This window comes from Ustilaginoidea virens, chromosome 4, assembly GCF_000687475.1.
Source record: "Ustilaginoidea virens chromosome 4, complete sequence".
Classification (NCBI taxonomy): Eukaryota; Fungi; Ascomycota; class Sordariomycetes; order Hypocreales; family Clavicipitaceae; genus Ustilaginoidea; species Ustilaginoidea virens.
Genome location: NC_057319.1, coordinates 4,398,349 through 4,426,283, shown reverse-complemented (window position 1 = coordinate 4,426,283; position 27,935 = coordinate 4,398,349). Strand labels below are relative to the sequence as shown.

The following is a 27,935-nucleotide window of genomic DNA, read 5'->3' as shown; positions in this document are numbered from 1 at the left end:
ATTGCCTCAATTTCCCGGCGATTCCATCGTCGTGGACGCGATCCCAGCTCTTTTCGTACTGGCAGGCAGGCATGTTGCCTTTTAACAACCCCACAACTCAGCAGGGATCTTCACGGTTTTTCCAAGCTTCGTGCTGACGGCTTGTGGCGTTCGAGAGAGCTCCGTCATCATGGATATCCTGCGCCCCCGCCGTATAAGAGAGGCGTCTGCAATGCCCTCGAAGATCAAGTCCTCTTCTCTCCGCTCCTGGCCTCTGCAAACGCTGCTGAGGCAATGGCAACATCCCATTGCCGCAACAAGGGAAACGCAAGAAACCAGCTGCGGCGGGGACGGCTACCAAGCGCCAACATGAGCCGGTCGACTACGCTTCTCGCTCTTGCGGCCATAGGCGCTGGGGCCCTGAAGCTTCAGACTCCTCTCTACTCGTCGTACTCCTTCAACCCTCTGGAGCATCTGGCCGGTATTGCTCCCTACTATGAATCTTCTGACCCCCCGCGGGATCCAGTTCCTCCTCAAGGCTGCTCCGTCACTCGAGCGGCATACCTCGTGCGGCACGCAGCCATAAATGCCAACGACTATGACTACCAAGAGTATCTGGAGCCGTTTCTCCACAAGCTTGGAAATGCGACAGCTGACTGGACCAAGATCCCCCAGCTTGCCTTTCTGGCTACCTGGGAGGCTCCATCCTTTGGAGAGCAGGAGTTGCTGACGCGGACGGGCAAGGTCGAGGCCGCCCAGCTGGGGCTTTCCATCTCGTACCGGTATCCGAAGCTTAGGTTGCCGCAGAGGGTGTGGACCTCGACGGCCGAGCGCACCGTCCAGAGCGCCAGGGGCCTCGTTCGGGGGCTTGAAATGGATGACAACACCATCAACGTGGTCGAGGTCCCAGAGGGCAAGAAGGACGGTGCTGACAGCCTGACTCCATACAAGAGCTGCAAGGGCTATGCCGCCGATGCAGGATCCAAGCAGCAAAGCCGGTTCATCGACACGTACACCGCACCCATCATCGCTCGTCTCAACGCCCAGGTCCCAGACTTCAACTTCACCTCCCGGGACGTGACGGCGATGCAAGCAATGTGCGGCTACGACACCGTGATTCGCGGCTCCTCGCCCTTTTGCTCCACCGACCTATTCTCCCCCGACGAGTGGCTGCAGTTCGAGTACGGTCAAGACATCCAGTATCATTACAACACCGGCTACGGCAGCCCCTACTCTGGCGCCATTGGTTTCCCCTGGGTCAACGCGACGTTGAGCCTGCTCTCCGCAGACCGTGCCAACCAGGATCTGTACATATCCTTTACGCATCGCGAACTGCCGCCGACTGTCCTCGTCGCCATGGGCTTGTTCAACAACAGCCAGTTCTCCGGCGGGAACGACGTGAATGCCACCATGCCCCTAGACCAGGTCAACTTCCAGCGCGCCTGGATCTCGAGTCGCATTCTTCCGTTCCTGGCCAATATCGCCATTGAGCGCATGAACTGCACCTCCAGCTATGCCGGCTCAAATCAGACAAGCAGTAACGGTCCGATGGCCTCCACTCCCTCGACGTACTATCGCGTGCTTCTGAACCAAAGCCCCCAGGTCTTGCCTGGGTGTTTTGATGGGCCGGGTCAGAGTTGCTCGGCCGACGGCTTGCAAAAGTATTTGCGCGACCGCGCAGACTTATTTCAAGGCTATAGTAAACTCTGTGGCAACACATATGAAAACTCGACGGATTTCATCACATTCTATACCAACGCGAACAATGGGACTGTGGTTGGCAAGAAAAGGGGGTTCGCAGTGTACTAAATCAAGAGGGCACTCTAAAAAGAAAAAGAAGAAGAAAAAAGAAAGAAAGACAGCCACAACATTGTACAGCATGCAAAGGCTTGCTCTGTTCTTCCTCTTTCCCCCTACAGACAAACCCGGATGCTCGGTGAGCAAACAAATATAAAAAACACTGGATGCTCAACCGCACCGAAGTACTATTCCAATGCGTCTGAACTAGCAAGGACCATGTGGGAGGATGACTGTGAAAATGATCTATTCTGCGTAAGAATTGGTGGTCTTGCTTGGGTCCGTTTGTGTGCCCCCGGAAGCTGAACGGATTGTACACCAACACAACCTCTGCGGTGATGTACATCAGAAAAGATCATTACCATCACCTTGATGGAAATGCTGGCCTCAGGCTCGCACCCATACCAACAACGGTTACCTGGAACGAAATGGGGCCCGCTGGGAACATTGTTGGGGGGGAAACCCATGGAGCAAGCTGATGCGCGGGAAGCCGACGGGAGGAAATTGACGCGTTTAGCTGGCTGCACAACAATCCGTAACAAGCCCCATAACCATAAGGTGCTTCACACGAATGGCATCGACAGCACCTTTGATCACTATTATTCCATTGCCCCAGGTCTAGACAAAAATAACGGGTTGATCTTCTGGTGCAGAGGACTTGGTCAGCTCCCCCAGCCAAAACTGCATTCTCGCTTCGTGCAGCAAGCTGAAGAAGAAGTCAGCACCGGCATCTGCGTCATCACCCTTGGCAATGGCCTTCTCGTATCTGCATAGTATCTTTTTCTCTTGTAAGAGGAGCTTATCGGAAATCGAAGAGAATCCCAGTATGATGGCGACGCTTGGCACTGTAGAAAGCAATCCATGGCTGGTCAGGGTGCTGCGTGTCGATGGCGGTTCGTCCAAAACTGGCCGCTGGGCTGTGGGTGGATAGCCTAAACCCTGCTTCAACCGTTTCGGCGGGCCGTTCTCCTCCTCGAGGAAAGGCAGCTTGCGACGCCGTGGCATGAGGTTTCGGAATTCTGTCTGCGTAGTCCAGCCAAAACTGCTGCTCATACCCGGGGCGACGTTTTTCACCTCCGTGACTGGGCCCGTGTTTCCAGCGTCGCCCCGGATGGCTGACGACTCTGCCGGCTGGATGCTCTCGGACCCGCGGTTTTTCCTGTGAGCTGCGGCAGAGAAAGACCTCGTGAAATGGCCATGGCGACGCGGGGGGGGGCCTGAACCCAACGAAGAAGGACTTGCAGCATCTTGACCTCGGGAGTCGGGCTGTTGCTGGCTGACTACAATTTTCGGTGGGGAGCCGACAGGGGGTATGCTCGTGCCCTTGCCTACCGAAGATATCCTGCAGGACTTTGCACTGGACAGAGCGGGTTGTGACGAGATGACGCCCTCGTCGAGGACATGGCTGGCTCCTGTACTGCTTCTCTGGAAGCGGCCGAGCACCTCGTCAAAGATGTTCGGCCCGGCTGTGCTATCCGGCAACGTTTGGCTTGGCAATCCCAAGGCTGTCGACGGAGTCAGGGACAAGACTTGCGAAGGCTGGGTCATGGTGCCCATCTGGTCCAACTGCCCAGCAGGTTCGTCAGACGTCCTTTTGGCGGATTCTTCGCGGGGTAGGTCGTCGTCTATGGCGAATCCAGCCTTGCGGAGAATGCATGCAGAGACGAGAAAATCTCTGCTTTGTCGGAACCATGTTTGAAGAGTGTAGTGGAGGTCCGGCAACCTCAAAGAGAGCTTGAGCGATGTTCGGTCGATGGAGATGACGCCCGCGGTGCCACCAGGGCGATTCAAGAGATCATTGAGCCTAATGGAGAGCTGCGAGACGTGTCAGACGGAGGACTCGCGTTCTTGGCCTCACTGGCGTACCTTCTTATCTGTGCCGATGGCAATGGTGAGGGACAGTACGCCGCAGTCGGAGCCCATGGATCGTTGGCCTTCCAGACTGAGCTGCATGGGCGCGTCGAGCTGCTCTGCATCGTACTGTTCCACCGCGTCCTCAACTTGAACTTTGATGAGGCGTAGCTGACAGCCAGCTGCCGGTGAGGAAAGATGGATCATGTCGGCGGGAATGGTGCAGCGATCATGCTTCAAATGTCCGGGCGTATGCTCGATAGCTGTCTGGGTACCTGGAGGTGAAGAATGGGCAAGTTGAAGCACATCAATTGTGACCTACCAGACTGAAGCGCAGAGCACGTCCGGTGCTTGCATTGAAAGCTGCAGTTGGCCCGAGCCAAGCAGCAGCCCAGCAGACAGCAGTGTTGTAATGATGGCACTGGGTGGAAGTTCTCAAGCAAAGATGGCAAAGTCATGTCATGCCAAGGCGATACTTTGTACTATTTGAATATTTAGGCTAATTTTTATAACGGAATTAAAAGGCTGGGACTGCAAGTATATTCAAGCGCTTCAGTTCAACACTCATGTAAGGTAGGTACATGTACCTGGTCATCTGTAGCTACTTTAAAACAAAATAAACCAGTACATAATATCGTCCGTATGACAGACAAATGTTTCCTCGCCTAGCCGAGCTCATGACCTGGCGGAGCAACTATCTAGCGAACTGCTCGATTGAACCAGCGATTCCTAATTGGAATCAAGTTGCAACATCTTGCATGCTAACGTTCTTCGGACCTGCAGCAGCTTGCCTGCGGCGGATGAAGTACTGAAAGTAACTTCCAATGGTGTTGTTGTTGTTGTTGTACTTTTGATTGGCCAAAGGACTGACCCTGCTGTACTAGATGATGGGGGCCTGGCCAAAACACAGAGCAGGAAAATTTCCGATTGGCGGACAATGGGATCACGTGGAGACGCTGCTGGATGGGATCGTGCATGCTGGCGTCCAACGCGACAAAACTCTACGGAGTACTTGTCAAGCAGTTGCGACTTGCAGCCATGCTCCCTCCCGCCACGTTCAAGGCCACCTTCTGAAAGCCTTTGCGATTGTCTAAACGCCACTCGCCGGCGCCTGTCGCAACCAAGGCAGCGGATCCCATGCGCATCGATTCCGATCTTTGTCCTACGCGCCGCGCCGACCCGACTTTTGCAACGACCACAGACTCGGGCTGGGACGCCAGCCAGGACGGCAGTCGCAGCCAAGAGGGTGAACAAGTTGCCCCGTCACCACTCAACCAGCACGGCAGTCGCGACCAAGAGGGCGACCCAGTCGCTCGCTCACCTCTCGAGCAGGACGACTGACCGCAATGACTACGACGCCGCAAGAGGTGCCCCTGCACACCATCGACCGCACTCCCGAGTATGACGAGTTTATGACCAAGCTGAAAGACTTTCACGAAAAACGAGGAACCGTTCTCGACCCAGAACCAAAGGTCGGCTTGATCTTTCTCGATCTTTACAAGGTCTTCAACCACATAGTTGCCAACGGGGGCTACGACAAGGTGTCGGAGGAGAAGCTGGCCTGGCGGCGCATGGCATCAGAGCTGGGCTTGCATTCCAACAACGAGGCCTCCACCGCGTTTTCCCTCAAGGAAAAATTTTACAAGAACCTGGCCGCGTACGAGATCAGAACCGTCCACAACAAGGAACCGCCCCCCAAGGAAATCCTTGAAGACATCACGGCCAAGGGTGCCGGCTTGCTGACCCGCACTCTGGAGAATTTCCGGCCAAAGCGCGACAGCAACGTAAACGCCGGAGACTCGGCTGCTTCTGGGGACGACGCAACGCCGACTCGCGAACGATCGGCTCCCGAAGTGCCCTCCAGCTCTCGTGCTTCTCGTGGACTTCGAGAAGCCCCTCCCCAGCGCGTCATATTCCAACCCGATACGGCTTCGAGCCGTGCCACTAGGCAGACTAGCCAGCAAAACGCCGCCCAAACAGCCTCCCCTGCGCAGAGCAATCCGCAACCAAGCTCACATCACGCGACGATGCCGCCCATGCCACCCGGCGGTCACCATGGCCGAGGGCCGTCCATCATGCATCATCCTTCCAACCCGGACAATACGTCAAGCCTGGTCTTGTCTTACCAACCGAAACACCTCAAGCCATTGCAGCTACGAGCTGTCGCGACGCCAAGCAGTGCTCCCGGCGAGTTTCAAAGGCAGCGTCTGGCGCACCGACCTGCTCATGCTGACCCTGCCAGTCGCCAACCAATGCAACCAGGCAGTAAGTATCAAAAGGGGGGAAGAAAAAAAGGAGAGAGAACAAACAAAAAGGGGTTTCTGTCTTTTTTAGTATTCAGCTCACGTACACCTGCGGCGCTAACCTGGATTCTTTTTTATTACGCAGCTGGGTTTGACGGTCCCAACATCTACACGCGCTGCCTGAACGCTCTACGATCTGGCGTACCAGCCGAGCAATCTTTCGCTTTAAATCATCTCGTGAAGATATCTTTCGAGCGTGGCGACAAGTATCGATTCGACGCCTTTCCTGGCCTTGCTGAAGGTCTGGTGGACAAAGCTCTCCAAGTCGGCAGTCTCTTCCACCACGTTTCGTGGTTTGTCTCCTGGGATCCTTACGCGAGGTCGGGCCAACTTGGCCAACTGGACGGCAACAATGGGACGTGGGATATACTCGAGCAAATCGGCAGTTTGGTGGAGAAGGAGCAGCCACATGCTGTTGAGACGGAAGCGTTTGCGGATGAGATGATACTCATTGCAGAAGCGCTTCTCACGCTCCGAAACATGGTTACCTTGCCGGAAAACGCGCTCAACATGTCGGATTTTTACCCCATCAAGGACCTTGTCTGCATCGTCATGCATTTACCTGCCCACGAGTCTCTGACCGAGCTCAAGCACATGGCCCTGGACATTGCAGAGCAAATTACGCCGTACATGGTGCTCGGATCGCATGACCCTTTGTACAAGACGTTGCTCGCGCAGCTGGCGTCTGACGACCGTGGCATCATCCTGACTGCCTTGCGAGCCCTGGGCCGAATCTCGATGAACCTGGAAGCCACCAACACGCTCGGCAACATGCCCGCCGAATCCTTGCAGCGCATCACAAACTGGCTGCTCCTCAACGACGACGAGTTGATGGACGCCTGCCTGGACCTGCTATACCAGTACACGGCTGTTGTGGCCAACGTCGGCAACCTTGTCCGCTCCACGAGCCCCGAGAACCTCGTGGACCACCTGGTCAGGCTCCTGGCTCACGGGGCAAAAAGGATCCCGCGAGACCTGATTCTGATTCCCGAGCAAAAGATTCCTGCGCGGGAGGAAATCGCGCCCATGCCCGAAGACCTGCTGCAGCAGATGCTGAAGCTTGAAGAGCCCGACAGAGTCCACAGATGGGTCAAGTGCTTTTTCGAGGAGGACGGCGACTCGTTCGTCACCCAGCTGGCCGCGTGGCAAGCCTATCAGTCCGCCTTCGTGACGCCTCTCAAGGCCATTGCGCAGCCCATGATCACGCCAGCCGACTTTATCCGGAACAGCACCTCGGTGTACAAGGACTCCAACGCCCAGGTTCTCCGCGAGCCGGGCGAGCCGCAGCAAAAATTCATCATCCACGGAATCCGCCCCCGGCCTCGCCCCCTCAACTTTGACGGGGAGGAATACGGCCGTTGCCTGTGGGCCACGCACGCGGGAAAGCAAAACGAAAAATGCGGCCACTTCTTCATCCGACCGGAGCAAATGTGGAGCCACATTCTGACGATGCATCTCGGCGAGCAGAGAAATGAGGGCGGGCAGTTTGGCAACAGCTGCAAGGAATACGTTTGCACGTGGGGTCAGTGCAGCAAGTACAGCCGGCCGACCAAGCTGCGCCTACACGACCTTGCGCGCCACATCAACACCCACATCATGTCGTCGCTCTCCAACAACAGCAGCAGCAGCAGCAGCGGCGGCGGCAGCAGAGGCTCGTCAAAGCCCTGGGTGATTCCTGCGACGGCAATGACGGTCATGCTGGAGGAGACGGCAACTGCTCGGGACGAGAGGAATCCCAACGCGCCCCCCCAAGCAGCAGGGATTCCCCTCAGCGCGGTCCTGATACTTCGCAACATTGCGAGGAACGTTGCCAAGACGGAAGCAGAGGAGGAGCTTGTCAAGTCGCAAGAAAAGAGCGGGTCGGAAAAGGGCGGCTGGAACGAAAGACTTTTCCGGGCGGTTCTGCCGCGGCTGTTTGAGATTCTTTCCGAGAACAGAACCTTGGTACGTGGATTGATGATGCCGGGCCTGGCGAACCCAGGAGGGCCGCAAAACTGATTTTTTTTTTTTTTTTTTTTTTTTGCATTATTTTTCTGGTGCTAACCCAAAGCCAGAGTCCTTATATCGCGTCGCTTCTAGATCTCATTCGGCCCAAGGTAGACGCAGAAGACAGCGAAAACGGAGATTACTACTAACGACTCGGACTACCGCGGCCCACGATGGAATCCCGCAGCTTGGCAGGGAGGGAATTGGATTTGGAAAGACTATAATTGGCGGCTTTTTTTTTTTTTTTCCTGTTTTCCTCACCGTGATTTCTCATGCAGAATTGGGGTTGGATCTACGCTGAACGTGTCGGATCGTTGGGGAAAGCAACATGAACATGTGCGCAACAGTCGTCCGGAGTAAAAGGAGCGCTGGCACCGTGTTGACGATGCGGACAGGCTGCGGCAAATGGGCGAGTATGGGACGGCAGTTTTCTGCTGCACGCCACGTCACGGCTGGAAGAAGGACGGACTAGATGCACCGGGTGAGGGACCAAGTGATGAGTTGGATGGACATGGAATAGAGCTGGTGCCTAGCAGCGGAAGGCTGTTGCTTTTTTTTTTTTTTTTCTTTTTTTTCTCTCTTTCTTTTCCCTTTTTCTTTTCGCCTTCCCCCTTTTACTCCTTTTTTTTGAGTCTAATTTTCGTAGGCTGTTAATTGGACAAAGGGCTGGCTCCATTCGACCAGACAACACCTATTTTGAGCTGCCGGCGCCGGCGCCACAGCAGGATGGTGCTAGGCAGATACATGCACCTTAGGTACATAGGTACATGGGCAACGCGGCTGCCTAGATCCATGTCGGTGGGCCGGTGGGCAAGGGGCCACATAGGCAGGCACCTCTATATCTTGGTAGTGCCGGGATAATGGTGCCACATGGCTGGCTTACGAGGGGGGTCCGTGATGATGAGTGATGAGTGATGGGTGATGATGCGGTGATGCGGTGATGCGGTGATGCACTGTGATGCCTGGCTGCTATCGGATTGATGCCGCAGGCTGCGTTGGCTGGAGGAAGCCGCCTGGCGTGTGCTGCTAGATGCGCCGCTCCGCTGGTCGCAGTTGACGGCGGCTGACGGCGGCTGAAGACGCCTCAAAGGCCGCTGCAAACAGTCAACTCAGTTCAGTTCGTTTCTATGAGGCAACGTCCAAGGAAAGAAAGCTGGCTTCGCCTGTCCGCACGGACAGAGATGACTCGACGCCTTGCCGCCTTGCCGCCTTGCCGCCGCTCAGCTGGGCCGCCGCGCTTGCACGCTGGGGACAAGGTAAGAAAGACGGGGCCCCGAAACAACGGAGCATGCGAGCCCCCAGCCTCGCCGAGGCGCTCGGGATCGTGGAACACTTCTTCATTCCCTTCGATGTCGACTCCGCAGCGTCCGCAACCAGACACGGCTCGGCAATTCCTTTGGCGGCACGCACGCCTCAAGGTTTTGAGTTTTTCTTTTGGGGGGGCACGAGCTAAAACGGGGGCCCCTCTGCGTCATGCGTACCTGCGAGTACCTGCAGGCAGGCTGCAGCCGCTGCACGCTGCATGCAAGCCAGGAACCACCCGAGTGGACAGGTTTCTCCATTGACTCTGTCCAGGTGGTGCCCGGCATCTTTTGCAGCTTTTGCGGCGGCAGGTTTTTTTTTTTGAAAAGCATCGTCCTTACGTATCACATGATGGTTTTGACGACGTGAAACTCGAGGCTGCGCGGGGGGGCTCGGGAAAAGCTGCCATGCGGCGGCGTGGCTGGTTCGCTGGCACGGTCTTGGTGGAAGGGGAACGGGAGCAAGACAGGGGCAGGGGAAAATTCAGACGGCCACATGACCAAGGTGAGATTGAGATGAGATGAGATGAGATTGCCTCTGGCCAACCCCGGCCCTGCTGACGTGACGGCGGTTTCGGCGAGACAGCTGGCAGGAGAAAGAAGGGGATCTTTTTTTTTTTTTCTGAAAAAAAAAAAAAAAAAAAAAAAAAAAAAAAGAAGGAAAATCATGAAAAGAAGGCAGCGAGAGATGCTCCGTGGAGCTGGGACTTCCCCCCCGCGGACGGGCCCACCCCCAGAAGCTGTCTCCAGGGACCACCGGCCCTCGGGAGGCCAGGGCACTGGGATTTATGAATCATGATGATGGATGTCTGGTGTTTTGCGCAAAAAAAAAAAAAAAAAAAAAAAAAAAAAAGCGCAAGCGTCCAGATGTCCCGTCTTCCTTGCTGCTCCACCACCGTCCCCGTTGCACCAGACCGCAACGGTGGCGTTTGCAAAGCCAAAAAAAAAACTCAAAAAAAAAAAAAAACTCTGTGCAGCGTGGACGCCGCCACAGCTAAGCCCAAGCGGGCGACGCCACATCGTGCTGGTCTGGTCCTACCCGCCAGCCAGGCAACCCAGAACGTTCCCAGCCACATGCAACGGACGGAGGAGGCGGAACTCGAGCGTGCTCGACTCTGCTTTACAATCGTCCCCCCCCCCCCCCCCCCTAGCGGTGCTCGGCGGCTTCGCGCGCGCGGGCGGCAGCTATGGCGCGGAGCTGGGCTGCAAAATTCAGATTGGCCAAAACGGGCGAACTGGGAAATTTCAATCCCCCTCCCTCTGCGAACCTTGCCACTTACTTGGCCCCGTGACCCGGAGCCAAGTCAGGGACTCGGGGGAATGGGGGGTGGGGGTCCGTGCCTGACAGGCAGGGGGCGTCGATGCAGCAAACGCAGAGCCTCCCGGGGTTGGGGGATCCGAAATGCCGGAAGGCCAAGTGGCGCGTTTGTTTGGTCCAGATGCCACAGTGCCGTCCGTCAACGGTCCCGTGGGTGGTCTACAGGCGCACACCGAGCTTACCTGGTAAAACCCAGACGCTCCAGGCCAGACGCTCCAGGCCAGACGCTAGCAGGAGAATGGAGCTGGCGGCTGGCCCAGCTGTGGGATTGCATATATGTACCTCTAGGCGGATGCGTAAGCTCCCTCCCCCCCCCCCCCGGGTTCCCCGAAACCCGGCCCCTTATAATACCCTTTGATTGCTTTGACTTGAATCATCAATTATCAATCTCGGACGGACATCAGGATAGGCCAACTCGGGGGCGTGCGCGGCAAGATGTGCGGTGTGCCATGGCCATTCCCGCGTTCCTCCACTCTTGGCAGTCGCGCATGCCTTGGGGGGGGCTGGCAATCTGTTGTTGTTGTTGTTGTTGTTGTTGTATTGGCAAAGCATTCCGGACGTGGAGCGCATTGATGTCGCCTACATACTACCTACCTCCTACCTACCTAAGGTAGGTACCAGGTAGTTGACCAGACATGACGGCTGGAGGTTGGTGATGGCTGGAGGTCTGGTAGATACAGTGCAGTACTCCGCATGTACATATTGTACTATTCTCGTCTGTCTGCACCGCGCGGCTGCTCATCCTCCGTTTGCAGCCTACCTGCCGAGTACCTACCTACCTACCTACCTACCTTAGGTACCTAGGTGCTAGGTGCTCAGGCGTCAATCCGTCCTCGTTCGCATCTGCTGCCTGGGCGGTGAAGAGCCGCGAAGGGGGGGGGGGCCAAGGGGAACCCGCCTTGGCTGGCCCTCGGTTGCTTCCATCAATGTCACCACGCATCAGCTGACCGAGGGAACACGAGAGCATTGACGGGGAACGCTGGCGCCAGGCCACTCCCGGGCAACCAGCCAGCCCCCAGGCGCACTATGCACAAGACTATACATAGCATGTCACTCCCCTTGAGCGCATAGCGGCATAGCCTAGGTACGCAGCAGCAGCAGCAGCACTAGGGCAGGTCGAGCCCAGGGGAAATTTCAAGCGTCCGTGGGCGAGGGGCGCAGGCTGATGCATGCCGAAACGCCCGCGTCAGATCCCGTCGGGGCCACGTTGTCCCTGTTCAATAATGGTATGGGCCTTGCCTTGCCTTGCCTTGCCTTGCCTTGCCTTGCCTTGCCTTGCCTTGCCTTGCCTTGCCTTGCCTTGCCTTGCCTTGCCTTGCCTTGCCTTGCCTTGCCTTGCCTTGCCTTGCTTGCGGCTGGATTCCAGAAAGGCCGGGGGGAGGCGCAGGAAGCCATCAAATTGTTGACAAGAGCGAGGAAGAGGCTTAGCAAGCCCAAAGGGGGAAGTACGAGTACGTCCCCTGCGTACCCTGCGTACCCTGCGTACCCTGTACCCGGGCTTCCCGTCGCGTGCCAACACTGCCAAGCCAAGCCTAAGCCTGGCTCCATCCATGTCTGGTGGCTGTGGCTGGGTCCTGCCGGTCAACGATGCCAGGCAACTGCGCCGGGGAAGCACTCAGCAAACACAGGGGCAAACACAGGGGCTCCGGTCAAGGGCCCAGGCTTCCACGAGCCGCCACCTCCGGCTCAGATTAGATTCTCGCAGCCCTAGAATTGGCCGACACCTTGTCTCCAGAGCGGGCCAGCGGCCAGCGGCCAGCGGCCAGCCTAGAGGGAGGGAGGGGTCTGGTGGTGTTGGGCTGGGGGCAACGCTGGGGGACAGGGGACCAGGGGGCAGGTGCAGGGGGCAAGGTGCAGGGGGACAGCAGGGGGACAGCAGGGGTGCGAAAGCGTCTGTCAGCGTCTGTGGTCATTCATTACATGTCCTGGTACCTTGCCTCTTTGACGCCTCTTGCTGGCTCCACTGTACTCCGTAGCGCCGGGTCCCCAGGCACTAACTAATATTGATTGAAGCGAGCAGAGCACCGCGCAGTGAGCACCGCCTGGGTATTTTTTTTTTCTTTTTCTTTTTCTTTTTCATTTTCTTTTTCTTTTTCTTCCCCCACCCCCCCGAGTCCGTCCTGGGGTGGTCACTGCTCTCAAATCTCCATACAATACGTACCGTACTTATATCGACTTCTCTCCTTGCCGTCAGATTCATTCCGACCAGAACCTATTTTTCCTCCCCCCCCTTTCTTATTCCTCCGATTCATTGAACCGCCGCTCTTATATAGACTGCTTTGCCTACATTTTTGCCTCCCGCTACTCCTTGCCCTCGTCGTCTCCTTACCGTCGGCCAACAGAAGCTTTCGACTGCATCTTGGGTGTCATTGTTCGATTTCCAAGTCCGCCCTTTTCCCTGCCTTGCCGCCACCACCGGCCCATCTTGCCGTCTTCTCCGCCTTGTCCGTCTCCTCCGTCTCCTCGCGCACACACACACACACACACACACACACACACAATGTCCGTGGTCGCGCGAAACGTGACGCGGCTCTCGCGAGCTGCCGCCCCCCGCGTCGCCGCCCTTGCCCGACCCAGCTCTCGCCCCTTGTCCGCAACCGCCGTCCGCGCCGTCTCCGACACGGCCCAGAAGCGCAGCGTTGTCCGCGAGAAGGAGGTGCCCGTCACCGTCTACGGCGCAGGCCACGGCCCCGGCGACAAGCACACCGTCCGCGTCACCGAGGAGGCCGCGCATGTCCCGCTGGACAGCCCCGCCCCTCGCCCGGAATACGACCTCGTCCAGCCGCTGGGCAAAAAGGTCTACGAGGCCATGCCTCACACCCTGCGCAGCATGAGCGTCTACGGCAAGGTCGTCGTCGTCACCGGCGGCGCGCGCGGGCTGGGCAACCACATGGCGCGCGCCTGCGCCGAGGCGGGCGCCAAGGCCGTCGTCATCTTCGACGCCAACCAGGACCTCGGCGACGAGGCCGCGGCCGAGCTGCACGACAAGTCGGGCCTCCCCGTCTCCTTCTTCAAGGTGGACGTGCGCGACGGCGCCGCCATCAACGCCGCCGTCGACTCCGTCGTCGAGCTCTACGGCGCCCCGGACGTCCTCGTCAACTCGGCCGGCATCGCCGACTCCAACATCAAGGCCGAGACCTACGACCCGGCCATGTTCCGCCGCCTCATCGACATCAACCTGACGGGCTCCTTTCTCATGTCGCAGGCTGTCGGGCGCGCCATGATGGCCGCCGGGAAGCCCGGCAGCATCGTGCTCGTCGCCTCCATGTCCGGCTCCGTCGTCAACTACCCCCAGGAGCAGAGCTGCTACAACGCCTCCAAGGCGGGCGTCATCCAGTTCGCCAAGTCCATTGCCGCCGAATGGGCCAAGTACAAGATCCGCGTCAACTGCATCTCCCCGGGCTACATGGACACGGCCCTCAACCGAGTCCCCGCCCTCGAAGCCCAGAAGAAGATTTGGAAGTCCTTGACGCCTCAGGACCGCCTCGGCGGGGTTGATGAGCTCAACGGGCTGTGCGTCTTCCTCGCCTCCGACTCGTCCAGCTTCATGACTGGTGCCAACGTCATCATTGACGGAGGTTACTCGTGTTACTGAGAGCACTCCCGGTCAGGGGGGGGCAAATTAAAAAAAAAAAAAAAAAGAAAAGAAGAGAAGAGAAGAACAAAGATGGCAACTCCATTCCCATCTCCATACATTCTCAGATTCATCGTCCACTGGGCTCCAGAGCAGCAATGTGCGCGTTTCGGCCAATCCAACGTCGCTCGGCTGCTCTAGGTAATCCATCATAATATTCCCCAAGACCTTCTTTCCGAGGGCAGATTCAGCACACCTGGGCCGTTTGTCCAGCATCGATCGCATCGCCATTTTCTTGCCATCTCTTTTCTTTTTCTTTTTTTTTTTTTCTTTCTCTCTTTGTTTCGTTCCTTCTTTCTTTTTCTCTTCCTTTTTGTTTACTTAATTATTTATTTATTTTTCTTGCATCGGTGTCTACTGTTTGGCGTTTCGGAAATATGTCCTCCACGCGCGGTCCTGCATCGAGCGTCACGTTCATCTGCTCAAGGGCGAAAAGTTGGTCATAGATGATAGACACGTTCTTTTATATATATATATATATATATATATTTGTTTTAGAGCAACTTTTCCGAAGAAAGTCCTCTTCTTCTCCCCCTCTGAAGCATTGCTTCCAATGTAATTCATTGCAAGAGCCATCTGGCATGGCTGCTGCGAGGCACGATTATGCACCGATAGCAGGTGACGTGATGCTGGAAAGATAGATGCTGGAGGAGCGAAATAAATGCCTGCTTACCCGGTCCGTCCCGTCTCCCATCCATTGACCTCTCCGGCCGTAGTTCTGAAGCGTTGCGCGTTTTCCAGGTACGCCGCGCAGAATCATGGTTGGCATGGCCCCCCCCTGCCTTGGCAGCCGGCGGTGCACCGGAGCACCACGACAGCGGACCTGCCCTCTTGGCAGTGCAGCCAATGTGCTCCGTCCTCCGACGGCACTTGTCTGTCGATGACGCGGCCTGGGCTCTGGTTGTGGATGCCTTTGATTCTTACTTTCTGACTTCCCTGCTTTCCCTGCTTTCGCTGCTTTCTCTTGATTTTTTATTCACGTCCCTCTACGGACATGCCGCCGAGTTGGGCGGCAGTTGGGCGGTCCTCGGAGATGGCGTTACTCGAAACCTAGGTTATTTGCGCAAGGGGCAGAGGAGTTTGGATGCATCCACCACTGCCAGCTGACAGCTCACCATTGCCACATTTGTCAGTTCAGTTCAGTTCAGTTCAGTTTAGTCAGTCAGTCAGTCAGTCAGTCAGTCAGTCAGTCAGTCAGTCACTCATCCAGCCAGCCCCTCATGCTGCTTTCCCCTCCGATCGGCCTCTTGCAACTCCCAAACACCGCGACAACCCCCCCCCCCCCCATCGCATTCCACATCAACAGCCTCAGACGCAGCCAGCAACGGCGGCTTCCGCGCCTGGCCTCGCACCACCTAGCCCACCAAGCAACCAAGCAAGCAACCAAGCAAGCAACCAAGCAAGCAACCAAGCAACCGAGCAAGCAAGCAAGCAAGCAAGCGAGGCCGCAGCTGCTCTTGCGTTGACGAGGGCGCTTCGCCCGCTTTGCTCGGCTGGCACTTTGCAAACCGCGCAGAGACGGCCGCTTCCCCTGCACCGAAAGTCTCGGTGGACTGACCGACTACCAGACAGAGAGAGACAGAGAGACAGAGAGAGACACACACACACAGACACAGAGAGAGAGGCAGTCTGGCATCAAGCGGCACATGCACAAGCAGCTGGCACAAGGTCTTGTGAATCGAATCGCTCGTCGTGGGTCGTGCCGTGCCCGCATCTCAATACAACACGAGGCGCTGCTCCAGATCCCTCTGCCCTGGGTCCCCGCCAAATCCCCCCGGAAACACGCCCACAAAAAGAAAACCATTCCGCCTTGCATCAGGCAAGATTGATGCGCCAAAAACTGTTGGTGAAAAAAAGGCTGCTCTTGGACCCGCTTCCTTCATCCATGGGGAAACCCGCCCCCCCCCCCCCCCCCCCCCCCCTTTCCCCCCTCCCTCTCTACTCCCTGCTGCCCCCCCACGGGACTGGCAAAAAGAAAGGAGGAAAAAAAGATGAAAATAAAAAAGACTGCGACCAATTTCCAAATCGTGCCGTCATATACGTCCCGAAAAAGCTGATGCAAAGCTTAAAGAGCAACGCTGGCTGTGGCTTGTATCGAAAAACAACATGCATGGTTTTTATGCCTTTGGATATGCTCCATCCATCATCTTACTGCTTTCTGGCCTTTTCCTGAGCCCTCTGCTCTCGGGCGGCGCGGACAAGGGGGGCGAGCTGGCCTAGATCCACGCAAAATTTCATGAACTCGTGCTTTTTTTTTTTTTTTTTTTTGTGTCAGCATCTCGCTTTTCAGACCGTGGTTGCGCCTGGGGGGGGGGAACCGACGGCCCAAACAAGGAACTACTTACCCGTAAAAGGTCATGGGCGCTAGCTCTCTTCTCAGGGTCGACCTTGAGAGCAAAGTAGAGAAAGTCCCGGAAAACAGGCGATAGGTCGTCTTCGTTCTTGATCTGCGGCGTGCCGTTGGTCGCAATCAGCCACAAGGCCCGTAGCGGCGATTCGGTCAGATAGGGTGGTTCGCCCTCAATCATCTCGATTGCCAAGATTCCAAGGGACCAAATGTCCACCTTTCGGCCATACTCTTTTCTCGTGACCACCTCTGGAGCCATCCAGTAGGGCGTGCCAACCATTGTTGTCCGCTTGTTTTGGGCTTCGTTGATGGTGGCGCAAAAGCCAAAGTCGGCTACAAAGCTTGCATCAGCTACCCGGTGGCCCGGCCGCGAGGAAGGGGAGGGTGCAGAAGATTGAGCAAAGGACCAAAAGAGGAAAAAAAAAGACAGCCCCTGGTGGAAAAGACTTACTGAGTTTGATGTTGCCTTCGTTGGACAGCAAGATGTTGTCCGACTTGATGTCACGATGTATGACGCCCTTGGAGTGAAGGTGTTGCAGCCCCTTCAGCGTCTCCTTGCAAACCGACGCAATTTGCCCTTCAGTCATTATGTTGTACGTGACAACGTCTGTCAGGCTGCCGCCCTCCATGAATTCCATCACCACCCAGAGCTCACCCCCGCAGAGGTAGCTGTCGATGAAGTTGACAATGTTTGGGTGCGAGCTGTCCTTCATGACCAATATCTCGTTGATAATCAGATCCTTCTTAGGCTGCTGCTCCAGGTTCATCTGCTTGATCGCGACCAGGCGGTTCGTTACCCTCTCGTAGCCCGTGAAAACACCGCCCGAGGCGCCCTGCCCAATCTTGGTGAACCCACGAAAGGTTTCTCGCGGGTCGCCGTCGTTGCAGATGCGCCTGAGAGACGCCACAACGTCGATGCCGTTGCTTTGCCGGGTTCTCTGCCTGGGCCTCGCGCCTGGTACTATAGGACCTGGCCCAGCATGTTGACGCGAGGCATGCCCGTGTCCATTCACCTCTCCCGGTCGAGCGTAAGCCGCGTTATGATGGGGGCCAGGAACGGCGCCTTGCGGCTGAGGGGCTTGTCTTTTGCTGGGAGCACGACCAATGTGGCCAGACATGGCCGCTTGGGCTTGCGCCAGAGCCTGCTCGTGCTGTTGCTGCATCAGCTGCTGGTGATATGCCGGTCCTTGACCAGGAGCCTGACTAGACTGCGGTGTTGGGGAGCTGAACGGAGATTGACCGTTTGCGCGCGAGTTTGACCTCGACCGATGTTCTTCCGGCAACATTGGCGCACTCTCTCTCGCTTTGGTCGGTACCATGTCGTCTGGCTGTTGAGGTAGGCCGATGCCCGAGTCTTTGGGCTGATACGGGCCTGACTGCTGCACCGGCCGGTTGGTCATGCTAACGGGCGGTTTGGGGGCCGGCCGGCTGGGCATCATATCTCGGCCGGGACCTTTCGAGGCAGGAACGGGAGGTGGCGCGCGGGGATTCTCGAAACTCCCTGAGCATGAGGCAGTCATCATCAGCAGCAGCGCTGGGGGAGGCTCTAGTTGTGCGAAGAAATTGCTTACCCATGTAGTTGGCAGGATACATGTTGGGCGAGGTAGGCGCGCTGTACTGACGGTTTTCTGCTGGTCCGGCATGGTGAAACTTTTCCAGAATTTGATCTTCGGGAGGGCGCTCCGTGGTTTCCTTGTAAAACTGCAGGATATCGACCATGGTCTGCGGGTTCTCCCGCCTCTCCTTTTCGGGAATGCCGCTTTCGTTTATCAGTCGCTGCCATTCCTTTGGCAGTCCCTAGCAGGTGCAGTACCGCTGTTAATTCCCGGAGCTTGGCTGTGGAGGCAAAATATAAAATAAAAAAAAAATACAAAAATACAAAAAAAAAATTCTCCCCAAAAAAGAAAAAGGCCCACCAGGACAAGGACATACCGTGAATTGACCGGTGGTGCTGTCATATCCCACGTGCGTGACATGAACGGGATTCTCTGGCGCTGAAATGACGGGCTTCTTTTGCGATCCAACCAGGCTGGTGACGAAGCCCGAAAAGCCGGATTTTTTGCGCAGCATGGGTGGTTTGGACTCTTTGCCCTCGTCGGAATAACGCTTGGGCGTCGCGGCGTGGGCATCAACTATCCTGCCACCGTGAATCTTCTCCGCAATGGCGGGCTCCATGTTCCCAAAACTCCGTGATGATCGTAGTGCCGGGCTCACAAGTATGCTCTGCGAGACGGGTTTGCTTGGCGTGGTGGATATCGGCGGGCTGATGCGCTTGGTAGATTCTATGCGGCTCAGGATGGCGGCACCGTCGAAAGGTGCGCCGAGAAGGTGGTCACACTGCTGCTCCCTGCTCTGTCGACGAGTGTGGGAATCGGAGAGTCGGTTTGTTGGGCGATGGGCCTGGAGCGGGTAGGACCCTGACGATGGAGCGGCGGTGTTGATTATGCTGGACGTGGCGGCAAACTCTCCCTGGGCGACAGGATGCGAGACATTCGACGGCCACTGAGACGCGGCCAACTGCCTGGGCGACGAGTTGACGGAAGGGCTGGTGAATGACGATTGAGGCGGAGGAGCGCTGGGCGTCCTGCAGAGACTCTGGGAACTGTGTCTGCTGCCGAGCGACTGGGAATCGTCGAAGCCTGATGAGGAGCGGTTGTGGGAATGGGAGGGGTGTTTTTTGACGAGCTTGCGACGTTGGTTACTGCCGTTCAAGGACGATCTCGGACCGTCCATGATCCTGTCCACCCTTGCCTGAGAAAGACTTATTAGAGGACAACTTGGGGCAGGCCGAGAGGAGCCAAGGTGGGTGCGAGAAGTTGGCTTGGGAGGAAAAAGCGGTCCCGGAAGAGAAGAGGAGGGGGGGGGCTTACCAACCCTGGAGAGGAGCCAATTCAAGAGTGGTCCAGTCCGTATTGTGAGAAAGTCGCCGATAAGGAGGGTAGGGGAGTCGGGACCAGGGTACTTGGGTACGAGGTACTTGTGTGGTATTGTGCTGTGTTGTGCTGTGTTGTGCTGTGTTGTGCTGTGTTGTGCTGTGTTGTGCTGTGTTGTGCTGTGTTGTGCTGTGTTGTGCTGTGTTGTGCTGTGTTGTGCTGTGTTGTGCTGTGTTGTGGGCGTTGTGGGCGTTGTGGGCCTTGTCACTGCGCGGCAGGCGGCTGGTGGTTGTCAATAACTTGGGAGAAGGACTGGGCGAGGACGTGGGCGCACGAGACAGCAACGGGAGGGCCACAGGGAGGGGGCGGGGCTGGTGTGAGCCGCGAGTCACTGAGCAGCGAGTCACTGAGCAGCGAGTCACTGAGCAGCGAGCACTGAGCGCTGAGCGCTGGGCACTGAGGACAGCACGAGAGGACCGAGGACCGAGGGCCAGGCCAGGCCAGGCCAGACACCAGACATGGACCAGACCCAGAGATTGACGGATTGACGCTGCAACGTTGTTTGCTGCCCCAGCCCCCTGGAGGGGGTTGCTGGCTGGTGGTGTTTCGAGGCGCAGACCAAAGCGCTGCACTTGCAATCCTGGAATAGCCGACGAGGTGCTCCGTACCCCAGCAGGACGAGTAGGGATAGTAGGACGCGTAGGACGAGGCCCGTTGACGGGAGCAGTCAAGTTGCACGGTCGAGTCAATCGATGCGCGCAAATTGGACCAGACGGACGTGCCATGCCCAGGGCCAAAGCCCAAAGGACCAAAGGTCTGTCAGGACCCCGTCAGGTGCAGTTCAACAACCAACTTTGAAACAGGCCGCTGGATGGACCGTGTCCCGCCTGGATTGGACAGGGCCGCCGGGCGAGCATAAACGAGCAAGGGTACCGGGTACGGCGTACCGAGTACCGAGTACCGAGTACCGAGGGTGGCCCGGATCAAGTCTGACCAGGTCGCTATCGCTGTCTGGTTTCAACTTGGATCAAATACCAGACGTCCTACATTAACTATAGGAGGTAGTTTGGTTCCCGGCAAATTGGGGAAGCCAGGGGATGACGAAACAATTGAAGAAATGTCAATCACAGACAGACCTCGATCGAGTGATGAAAGTAAGTGATGGACTAGACCAGTCACTTTCCGGTCGAAACGTGCAAGGTCAAGCCAACAAGCAACCAGCCTAAACTTGGCGCCGCAGTGTGCCAGGGTGCAGAAAAGCCTCAATCGCATGTATTCCGTACGGAGCACCCTGGTACCGAGTACGGAGCCCCTCAATTGCTTTGCCCCCCCCGCCCCCCGCCCGCCACCAGCGGTGACTGGGCAGTGGGCACAGTTCAGACTTTGTCAAGTACTTGTTGCACGGTTGGGCCGTGTATTGCTGTGGCAGCTTGTTACTGTAAATGCCATTGTGCAATGCACCTGCACTGGGTACTCCGTACATTAGCTGGAACTTGTCAGACTCTTTCCGTAAACGTGGCGATGGATTGATTGCAACAGGGAACCAGGGACCACCAGCACCACCATCCCATCCTTTGAAGAAGATGCCCGGAATCAGGGGCGCTATTCCAAACCCCCCCCCCCCCCCCCCCCCCCCTTCCCCTTCCTCCCCGCTGCTGGTGCCTCATCCATCATCTTGCCTCCTCACATATGCTCATGGATTTGCACCCCCGAATTAAACGCCAGCCAGTGCTAGTGCTGTTTTGTTGAAGCGCACATATGTCAGCAGCCAACGACCAACCAATTGCTTGCAAGTCGACTTCCCATGCACGTGCTGCCAGGATCCCTGCACGTCCTCCACCGTACTACGCTGTACTCCGCTCTACTCGGCACGCTGCAAGCCTGTTGCATCTTAGTGGGATAAGATGAGCAAGGACGGCCAGGACCCAGACCCAGATTCATGTTAGAGTTGCTGATTAAAGATGCCGCCACAGTCTCGACTCTGGCCACTGGCCTCTGGCTCTCGACTCTCGTATCAGACAGAGCATTGCCCCATTGCCGGTTCGCATCGCCACCAACAGTCAATTGAACGCTGAGCACATTGCCCATGAATCAAACGGTTCAATCAAACGCGAACAAATCAGAACATGTGCGGTTGATGAAGCCAGGTCAGTCGTACAACTTGACTTTTGACGTTGCATTGGGTCAAGAAAAGATCAGTACATAGCACGGGGCCGAACCGCACTCGCACTGTACGAGACGAGCAGACGGCCACGTCCATCGCGTCCCTCACGGCTGGCGAGTGTGGGAAGTGGGAAGAGACATACGGAAGAGACTGGAGGGTGCGGACGGGGCTCAGTTGAGTCTATTTCCATATTGCCAAGGCTACACGTAATGACTGGATGCTAATGATTCATCAGCACCAACCACTCGGGCCTTTGATGATAAACCAAGTCAGTGCCAGGTCGTGTCTTTTGGCACCACCAACACCCGTGTGGCTGCGGCTTAGTGGCTCCCGTGGCTGCCAATGGCTGCTGCAAGTGGCCTGACAGGGTCCAGTCTGCTTTGGACCCTCACGACTTGGACTCGCCCTCACGACTCACCAGCCGCGGCGAGCAGTGATGGCGAGCAGTGATGGCAGTGATGGAAAAATCTTCTCCTTCCAGTCTCCTTCTTGACCGACTGCGTGGACCCCCGGAACCATCCTCCGTACGTGGTGTACTTGACCGTCTTGGCTGTTTTGCTTTGAACCCAATCACGTCAATGTTCCCGACTCCCCAGCACTCACTAGGGCCACCACTATCGACAAGACTACAACCACCGAGGGCACAACATGTCGGAGACTTAACCCTTTTGCACAAGTGCCGTACCCATCTTTTTCCTCTCTTGCAAGTTGGTGGGTCTGCGTCTGTCCAGTCTTTACTCCAAGCTTTTCCTTCTCGACCTTGCCTCCGTCCTTGTGTGTAACAAAACATGTCTAGTTTTGCCGAGCAACAACAACGAACATCTGCCCTGGCATTTCTGTACCGGAGTGCTCGATCCCTTCTACTATTCCTCATCGTATAACAACTCCCAATACTGTTGACAATCCCACCATCACAGGGTCCTTGGCCACACACGGAGCATTGAGAACCAAACATTACCCATCCGCCTTTTAGGTAGATTGCGAGATTTACCAAGCAATACCCGACGCAATGGTCAACTGCCCAAGGATTATAATTGCGTCAAGATTCAAAACGGATCAACCCCATCACATGTATTGTCCGTAGATGAAGCTGGAAGCGTATCGCCCAGGCTTCGTCCCCTAGCTTGTCTGAAAGAAGATGCTGGCAAAATCCCCGATAATCTAAGCTGATTGCAATGTTTGGCACCGAGCGAAAAAACGCATCGCATCGCAAGGTGGAGAGTCAAATTCATGACCAAATCACGGCAGCGTTCTTATTCTCTTTGTCGGTTGGCTTGGTTGCGCATTGCTTGTTTTTAAGCTGTGTGTTTCAGGTAGATGGCGCCCCGAAATCCCCCCACATTCTGATTTTCCGTGTGCATATCCGCTGCTGCTTCTAGTCCGGAGAGGTGTTTCGAGAAGCTCTTGGGATGGATGGAGATATTCGACTTGGCGGGCCGCAATTCACAATGGCAGCGAATCGTGGTTTGCCAACTTCTGAACCTGAGATTGATCAGTCATGTCAAAGCCACCGAAAAAAAAAAAAAATGATCAAAGATCAATGGTTGATGGTTGATGGTTGATGGTTGATGGTTGATGGTGAGGGCTGGCATCTTCAACCATCAACCAAGACCTGTTGAAGAATGATTTCGCTATTGCCGCGCTGCGGATGAATAACAGTCACGTGGAAAGTTCTCGACAGCCCCCATCTTGCAATACTTGGCCCCGTCTTCCTGGTGGGGTCTGTCGGAGGCTTGCCGTGGTGGCCCTGGCTCCCTTTGTCCACCTCGCCCTTTCAACTTCCTTCATCACGACAACCTCTCAGTTTGCCATTGCATCTTGCGTCGCTATTTTCTTCACCCCTTCCTGGTCTTGTCTCTTCTTGGTTCATTCTTCTGGTCAACGGTAATTGTTTTCCCCCCCGTATTTTCTGCAGATTGTCTATGCAATGTTTTAGACAGCTCAGAAGCTTCCTCACATCAACACAAACAAAAAGAGTATCCGACAGCAAATACGAAGCCGGGCTTGCCTCCCTAGATTTCTCGTATCCGTTGAAATCCATATTTTTACGGTGAAAAGACGTGAGTGAGACGAATCAGTCACAGCCTGCATTCGCAGGATCACCTCCGTTCATGGCTTGGTATACTTAAGACATGTTTGCCTTTAAGATAGATTTCCGCCGTCCGTCATCTGCGAAGTGGCATACATCACCATCTTTTCGACCCAGCTCGCCCAAAACAGCGCGAAATCCCGCCATGTCTTCCGAACAGTCCATTGCCCAGCAGCTTCTCCAAAAGCACGCCGAGGATCCCCACCATGTCACCGTTGAAGACGTTCCCGACGAAGAACTCACTTCCAACCTGGCGAAAGATGGTTCTGCGTCTTGGGTGGCTTCTGCAACCAGCAACTCTGCTGGGAAAAAGAAAGAGACCCTCGATACGCAGTCGCATGAAGTGTTTCCAGAACTCGGATCGTCAAAGGGCAAGAGCGCCAATGTTGCCCCTATCTGGGGTGCCAAGAGCGGCGTCAACGGCAAGAATCATGGCGCCGCCGCCACCACTAATGGAACCTCACACTCCTCACCTTCTGCGTCTGGAACTACCACGCCATCCAAAGCCGCTACCCCTTCAATGATTATTCCCGGTCGCAACGTCGAAACAGTGACTCTGGAGCCTCAATTCATCCTTCCCCGCGGCCAACTGAAGCGTCCTATCCCAGATATTCTGAAGGACATCAATCGAAAGTCGCGAGCCAACATTACCATGGCCACGGCGCCAAACGGCCGTCTTCGATTTGACGCGACCGGTCCTCAGGAGGTTGCTCAACAGGCTCTCAAGGATTTGGTCCAGCAAATCGGCACGAGGGTGAGTAACAGCATCTCAAACTGTTTTCTTATCAGGGATGCTTTAATCTAAAAAAAAGAAACAAAAATCATTTCGCAGACATCCATCAAAGTGGCCATCCCCTTTTCCGCTCGAGCTCAAGTCATTGGCAAGGGGGGCTCCATGATCCGGGCTTTGCAAGACAAGACTGGTGCCAAGATTCAGCTTCCCAAAATTGAGGACAATGCTCTCTTGGCTGATGACGACGAGGCTACCATTGACGTGACCGTGGAAGGAAATGCACTCTCTGCGGCGTCCGCCCGGAACGAGCTCCTCAAGATTGCTAGCGAACGACCAGCCACCGTACAGACCAAAGTTCGTGGCGTTCCTGCTGCGTTCTATCCTTTTATCGCCGGACCTGCCAACTCGCTGGCTCAGGCCTTGGAAGAGAACCACGGGATTCAGGTCCGGGTACCAGCGCACCAGGCTATCTCGGGGGCTCCCATCCCCGCCGCCCCGCTAGCTGGGCAGCGGCCCGTTTTTGTAGCCGCTGGCCCCGAGGAGGAACACATTCAGCTTGCTGGAGACAGAGAAGCCGTGCAGCAGGTGCGTGCCGAAATCGAGCGCCAAGTCGCAGAGCTGCGAAAGCAACTCGAGCTCGAGCAGCTCTCTATCCAGAGAGGCCGACATCAGTTCATCATTGGGGGTCGTGGTGTGGCATCGGAGGAGTTCTTTGCGGAGACTGGATGTGCCATCCTCCTCCCATCCGAGGAGGATGACGACATGGTCACCATCATTGGCCCTGCCAGTCGCGTACACTCCGGCGTCGAGAAGGCCATGGACCTGGCAATGGGCATGCAAATGTCCAACATGGATGTTGCTAGGTTCCACCGCGGGGCCCCGGGCGGTGCTGCTGCCCATGCCGGACATGTGACGCGCTATCTCCGCCATCGCAAGGAAATTGACCGCCTTGAGAAGCTCTACAACACCCACATCAACACTCCCTTTTCCCAAGATGGCGCCTTGCCCTGGGAGCTGTACTCTCGGGAAGGGAAGAACGCTATCCGTGCTCAGTCTGAAATCACCAGCATCATCAGCGGCCATCCTCCTGCTCGGATGCTGCCCGTCAGCATCGATCCTTTCTTTCACCAGCATCTGCGCACCGACGTCACTCCCAAGGTCAAGAAAGACTTTGGCGTTCACATCGTGGTGCCCGAAGCATCCGAGACAGATGCCCAGGTACTGCTGGTATTTGAAGGCCCTGATCCCGACGAGGGCGCCTACCAACTGCCCAAAACGAAGCCCTCCAACGCGGAACTGCTCGCGTTCAAGAAGTCTCTTCAAGACGCCGAAAAGCACATATTGGATCTCATCAACAAGCAGGAATCCCTGTCCAGTGCGTCCCTGGAGGTGCCGGCCAAGTATCACGAGCGGCTCAGACGCTTCATTAAAAAGGAGCAAGAGAACCGTGCTCTTGACCAGATTCCCATTCGCGTCACCAAGGTTGGAACCACTGTGACGCTGCGTGGCCCCAAGTCCCTTGTGGATGCCCTGGTGACCAAAGCCGAGGCCTTTATCGAGCAAGAGAAACAGGATGAGAAGGAACGAGGCTTCACCCTGACTTTTGAGTTCCCGCAGAAGTTTGCAAACCACCTCATTGGCAAAGGCGGCAGCAACATCAAGGAGCTTCGGGACCGATTCGACGTGGAAATCCAGGTCCAAGAGGGGCAAGTTGAGCTCAAGGGACCCAAGGCTAAAGCCGAGGAAGCTCGGCGATACATTCAGAACCTCGGCCGGGCTCTGGCTGATGAGATTACGCACGTGCTCAAGATCGACCCCAAGTACCACCGCGAGCTCATTGGAGCTCAGGGGAGCCAGATCAGTCGCCTCCAGACCCGCTACAAGGTGCTCATCTTTTTCCCTCGGTCAGCCAAGGCAACCACCGATGATCAATCCGCTGCTGTTGACGCGGCCGGCGAAGCCGCCAAGCCTCGACGTCAGCAGGCTCCTGACGAGGTGATCATCCGGGGCCCGAAGAGGGGTGCGGATGAGGCTCGTGACGAGATCTATTCTCTGCACAAGTATCTCGAGGAGCACTCGGTGACGGATACCGTTTCTGTCCAGCAGAAGCAGGTTGGGTCTCTGATTGGCCAGGGCGGCGCGGCTCTGGATGAGCTGCGACAGACCACCGGGGCGCGCATCGACGTCCCCGCCGACCGTGATGCAGACGTTGTGGAAATCTCCATCAAGGGCACTGCTGCCCAAGTAGCCAAAGCTCGCAAGATTCTCGAAGAGAAGCGAGCGGTTTTTGACGACACTGTAGTCAAGACAATCGAGGTGGACAAGAAGCATCATAAAGCGCTGATTGGCTCTGGCGGTACGTTTTCTACTCGAAGTCGAGAACCCCCTCCTTACCCCCACCCCCCCCCCCTTTTTTTTTTCTTTTGTTTCTTTTTGTTTACTGAAAATGTTTTACACTGCCAGGCTCGAGCCTCAGGGAGATTGTTGTCGGAGCCGGTGGGTCAGACGACCGGCGCGAGCTCGCTCGCACGATCCAGTTCCCCAAGCAGGACGCGGATGCGAACGTGATCAAGGTCGAGGGGCGCACCGACGTGGTGCAGAAAATCATGGCGCGCATCCAGGAGATTGTTGCCGAGCGCGACAGCCAGGTGACGGAAATGGTTGAAGTGCCCATCGAGCATCACCGATCTCTGATTGGACGAGGCGGCGAGACCAAGCGTCAAATGGAGACGAAATTTGGCGTTTCAATAGATGTGCCGAGGCAGGGCGACGGGAAGACGGGCGTCAAGGTGACTGGCCGGCCAGAGAAGGTGGCTCTGGCAAGGGAACACATGTTGAGCCTCATACAGCAGCAGCAGGGAGAAGTGGTTCAGATCCCTCGCAACGCTCACCATGCTGTTTCCAGCAACGGGCAGCTGTTCCGCCAGCTTCGAAACAACCACCAGGTCACGGTGGATCACGCCGGCCACGCCGTTCCCCAGAAACCCGACGGTTCGGCCAGGGCGCACGCCGGGCCTCTGCCCCTCATCACGGACGATGCCGGGGCGGCGGCAGACGCTCACTCTTGGAAGGTAGTCAAGACGGTGTCGACGGAAGAAGGAGACATTCCCTGGGTCTTGCGAGGGTCGCCGGAAAACGTGCAAAAGGCAAAGGAGATGATCCAGAAGGCCTTGGAGCAGTCCAAAAAGACGGACGCCACGGGCTACCTCGTCCTGCCCGATCCCAAGACTTACCGCCACGTAATCGGGCCCAACGGCTCCAAAGTCAACGCCATCCGACAGCAGAGCAACTGCCGGATCCAAGTGCCACGAGACCAGGCACGAGACGAAGCCATCGAGATTGTTGGCACGCAAGAGGGTGTGGAAAAGGCCAAGGATCTGATCCTGGCGGCTGTGCGAGAGGGACAAAGGCCCCGAGAATAGGGCACAAATGAGTGAAGCGAAGCGGCAGTGATTAGGGGGGTTGGGGGGGGGGGGGGGGGATATCATGTTAATGCGACGGGGTTTGGCACGGGGAAAGAAGAAAAGGGGATAGGAAAAGCCAGGAACGCCATGCCATGC

General features: G+C 56.4%; 6 protein-coding genes across 6 annotated transcripts; 4 read left to right on the top strand and 2 right to left on the bottom strand.

Moving 5' to 3' along the window:
• Positions 1-348: 348 nt before the first annotated feature.
• On the top strand, positions 349-1,788 carry UV8b_05645 (uncharacterized protein; the record flags this gene model as incomplete). Its single annotated transcript, XM_043143142.1, has 1 exon — positions 349-1,788. One exon carries the CDS (start codon positions 349-351, stop codon positions 1,786-1,788), a length of 1,440 nt encoding a protein of 479 aa, XP_042999075.1.
• Positions 1,789-2,394: 606 nt separating this feature from the next.
• UV8b_05644 (uncharacterized protein) lies at positions 2,395-3,834 on the bottom strand (the record flags this gene model as incomplete). Its single annotated transcript, XM_043143141.1, has 2 exons — positions 2,395-3,591; positions 3,643-3,834. 2 exons carry the CDS (start codon positions 3,832-3,834, stop codon positions 2,395-2,397), a joined length of 1,389 nt encoding a protein of 462 aa, XP_042999074.1.
• A 1,139-nt stretch (positions 3,835-4,973) lies between these two features.
• UV8b_05643 (uncharacterized protein) lies at positions 4,974-8,065 on the top strand (the record flags this gene model as incomplete). Its single annotated transcript, XM_043143140.1, has 3 exons — positions 4,974-5,892; positions 6,016-7,874; positions 7,985-8,065. 3 exons carry the CDS (start codon positions 4,974-4,976, stop codon positions 8,063-8,065), a joined length of 2,859 nt encoding a protein of 952 aa, XP_042999073.1.
• A 4,970-nt stretch (positions 8,066-13,035) lies between these two features.
• On the top strand, positions 13,036-14,130 carry UV8b_05642 (uncharacterized protein; the record flags this gene model as incomplete). The annotated part of the gene is made up of 1 exon (XM_043143139.1): positions 13,036-14,130. The coding sequence occupies one exon, from the start codon at positions 13,036-13,038 to the stop codon at positions 14,128-14,130; it is 1,095 nt and encodes a 364-aa protein (XP_042999072.1).
• Positions 14,131-16,317: 2,187 nt separating this feature from the next.
• Positions 16,318-19,249, bottom strand: UV8b_05641 (uncharacterized protein; the record flags this gene model as incomplete). Its single annotated transcript, XM_043143138.1, has 5 exons — positions 16,318-16,416; positions 16,515-16,849; positions 16,968-18,017; positions 18,088-18,313; positions 18,449-19,249. The coding sequence occupies 5 exons, from the start codon at positions 19,247-19,249 to the stop codon at positions 16,318-16,320; spliced, it is 2,511 nt and encodes an 836-aa protein (XP_042999071.1).
• A 4,538-nt stretch (positions 19,250-23,787) lies between these two features.
• Positions 23,788-27,797, top strand: UV8b_05640 (uncharacterized protein; the record flags this gene model as incomplete). Its single annotated transcript, XM_043143137.1, has 3 exons — positions 23,788-24,396; positions 24,475-26,731; positions 26,839-27,797. The coding sequence occupies 3 exons, from the start codon at positions 23,788-23,790 to the stop codon at positions 27,795-27,797; spliced, it is 3,825 nt and encodes a 1,274-aa protein (XP_042999070.1).
• Between the last annotated feature and the right edge of the window lie 138 nt (positions 27,798-27,935).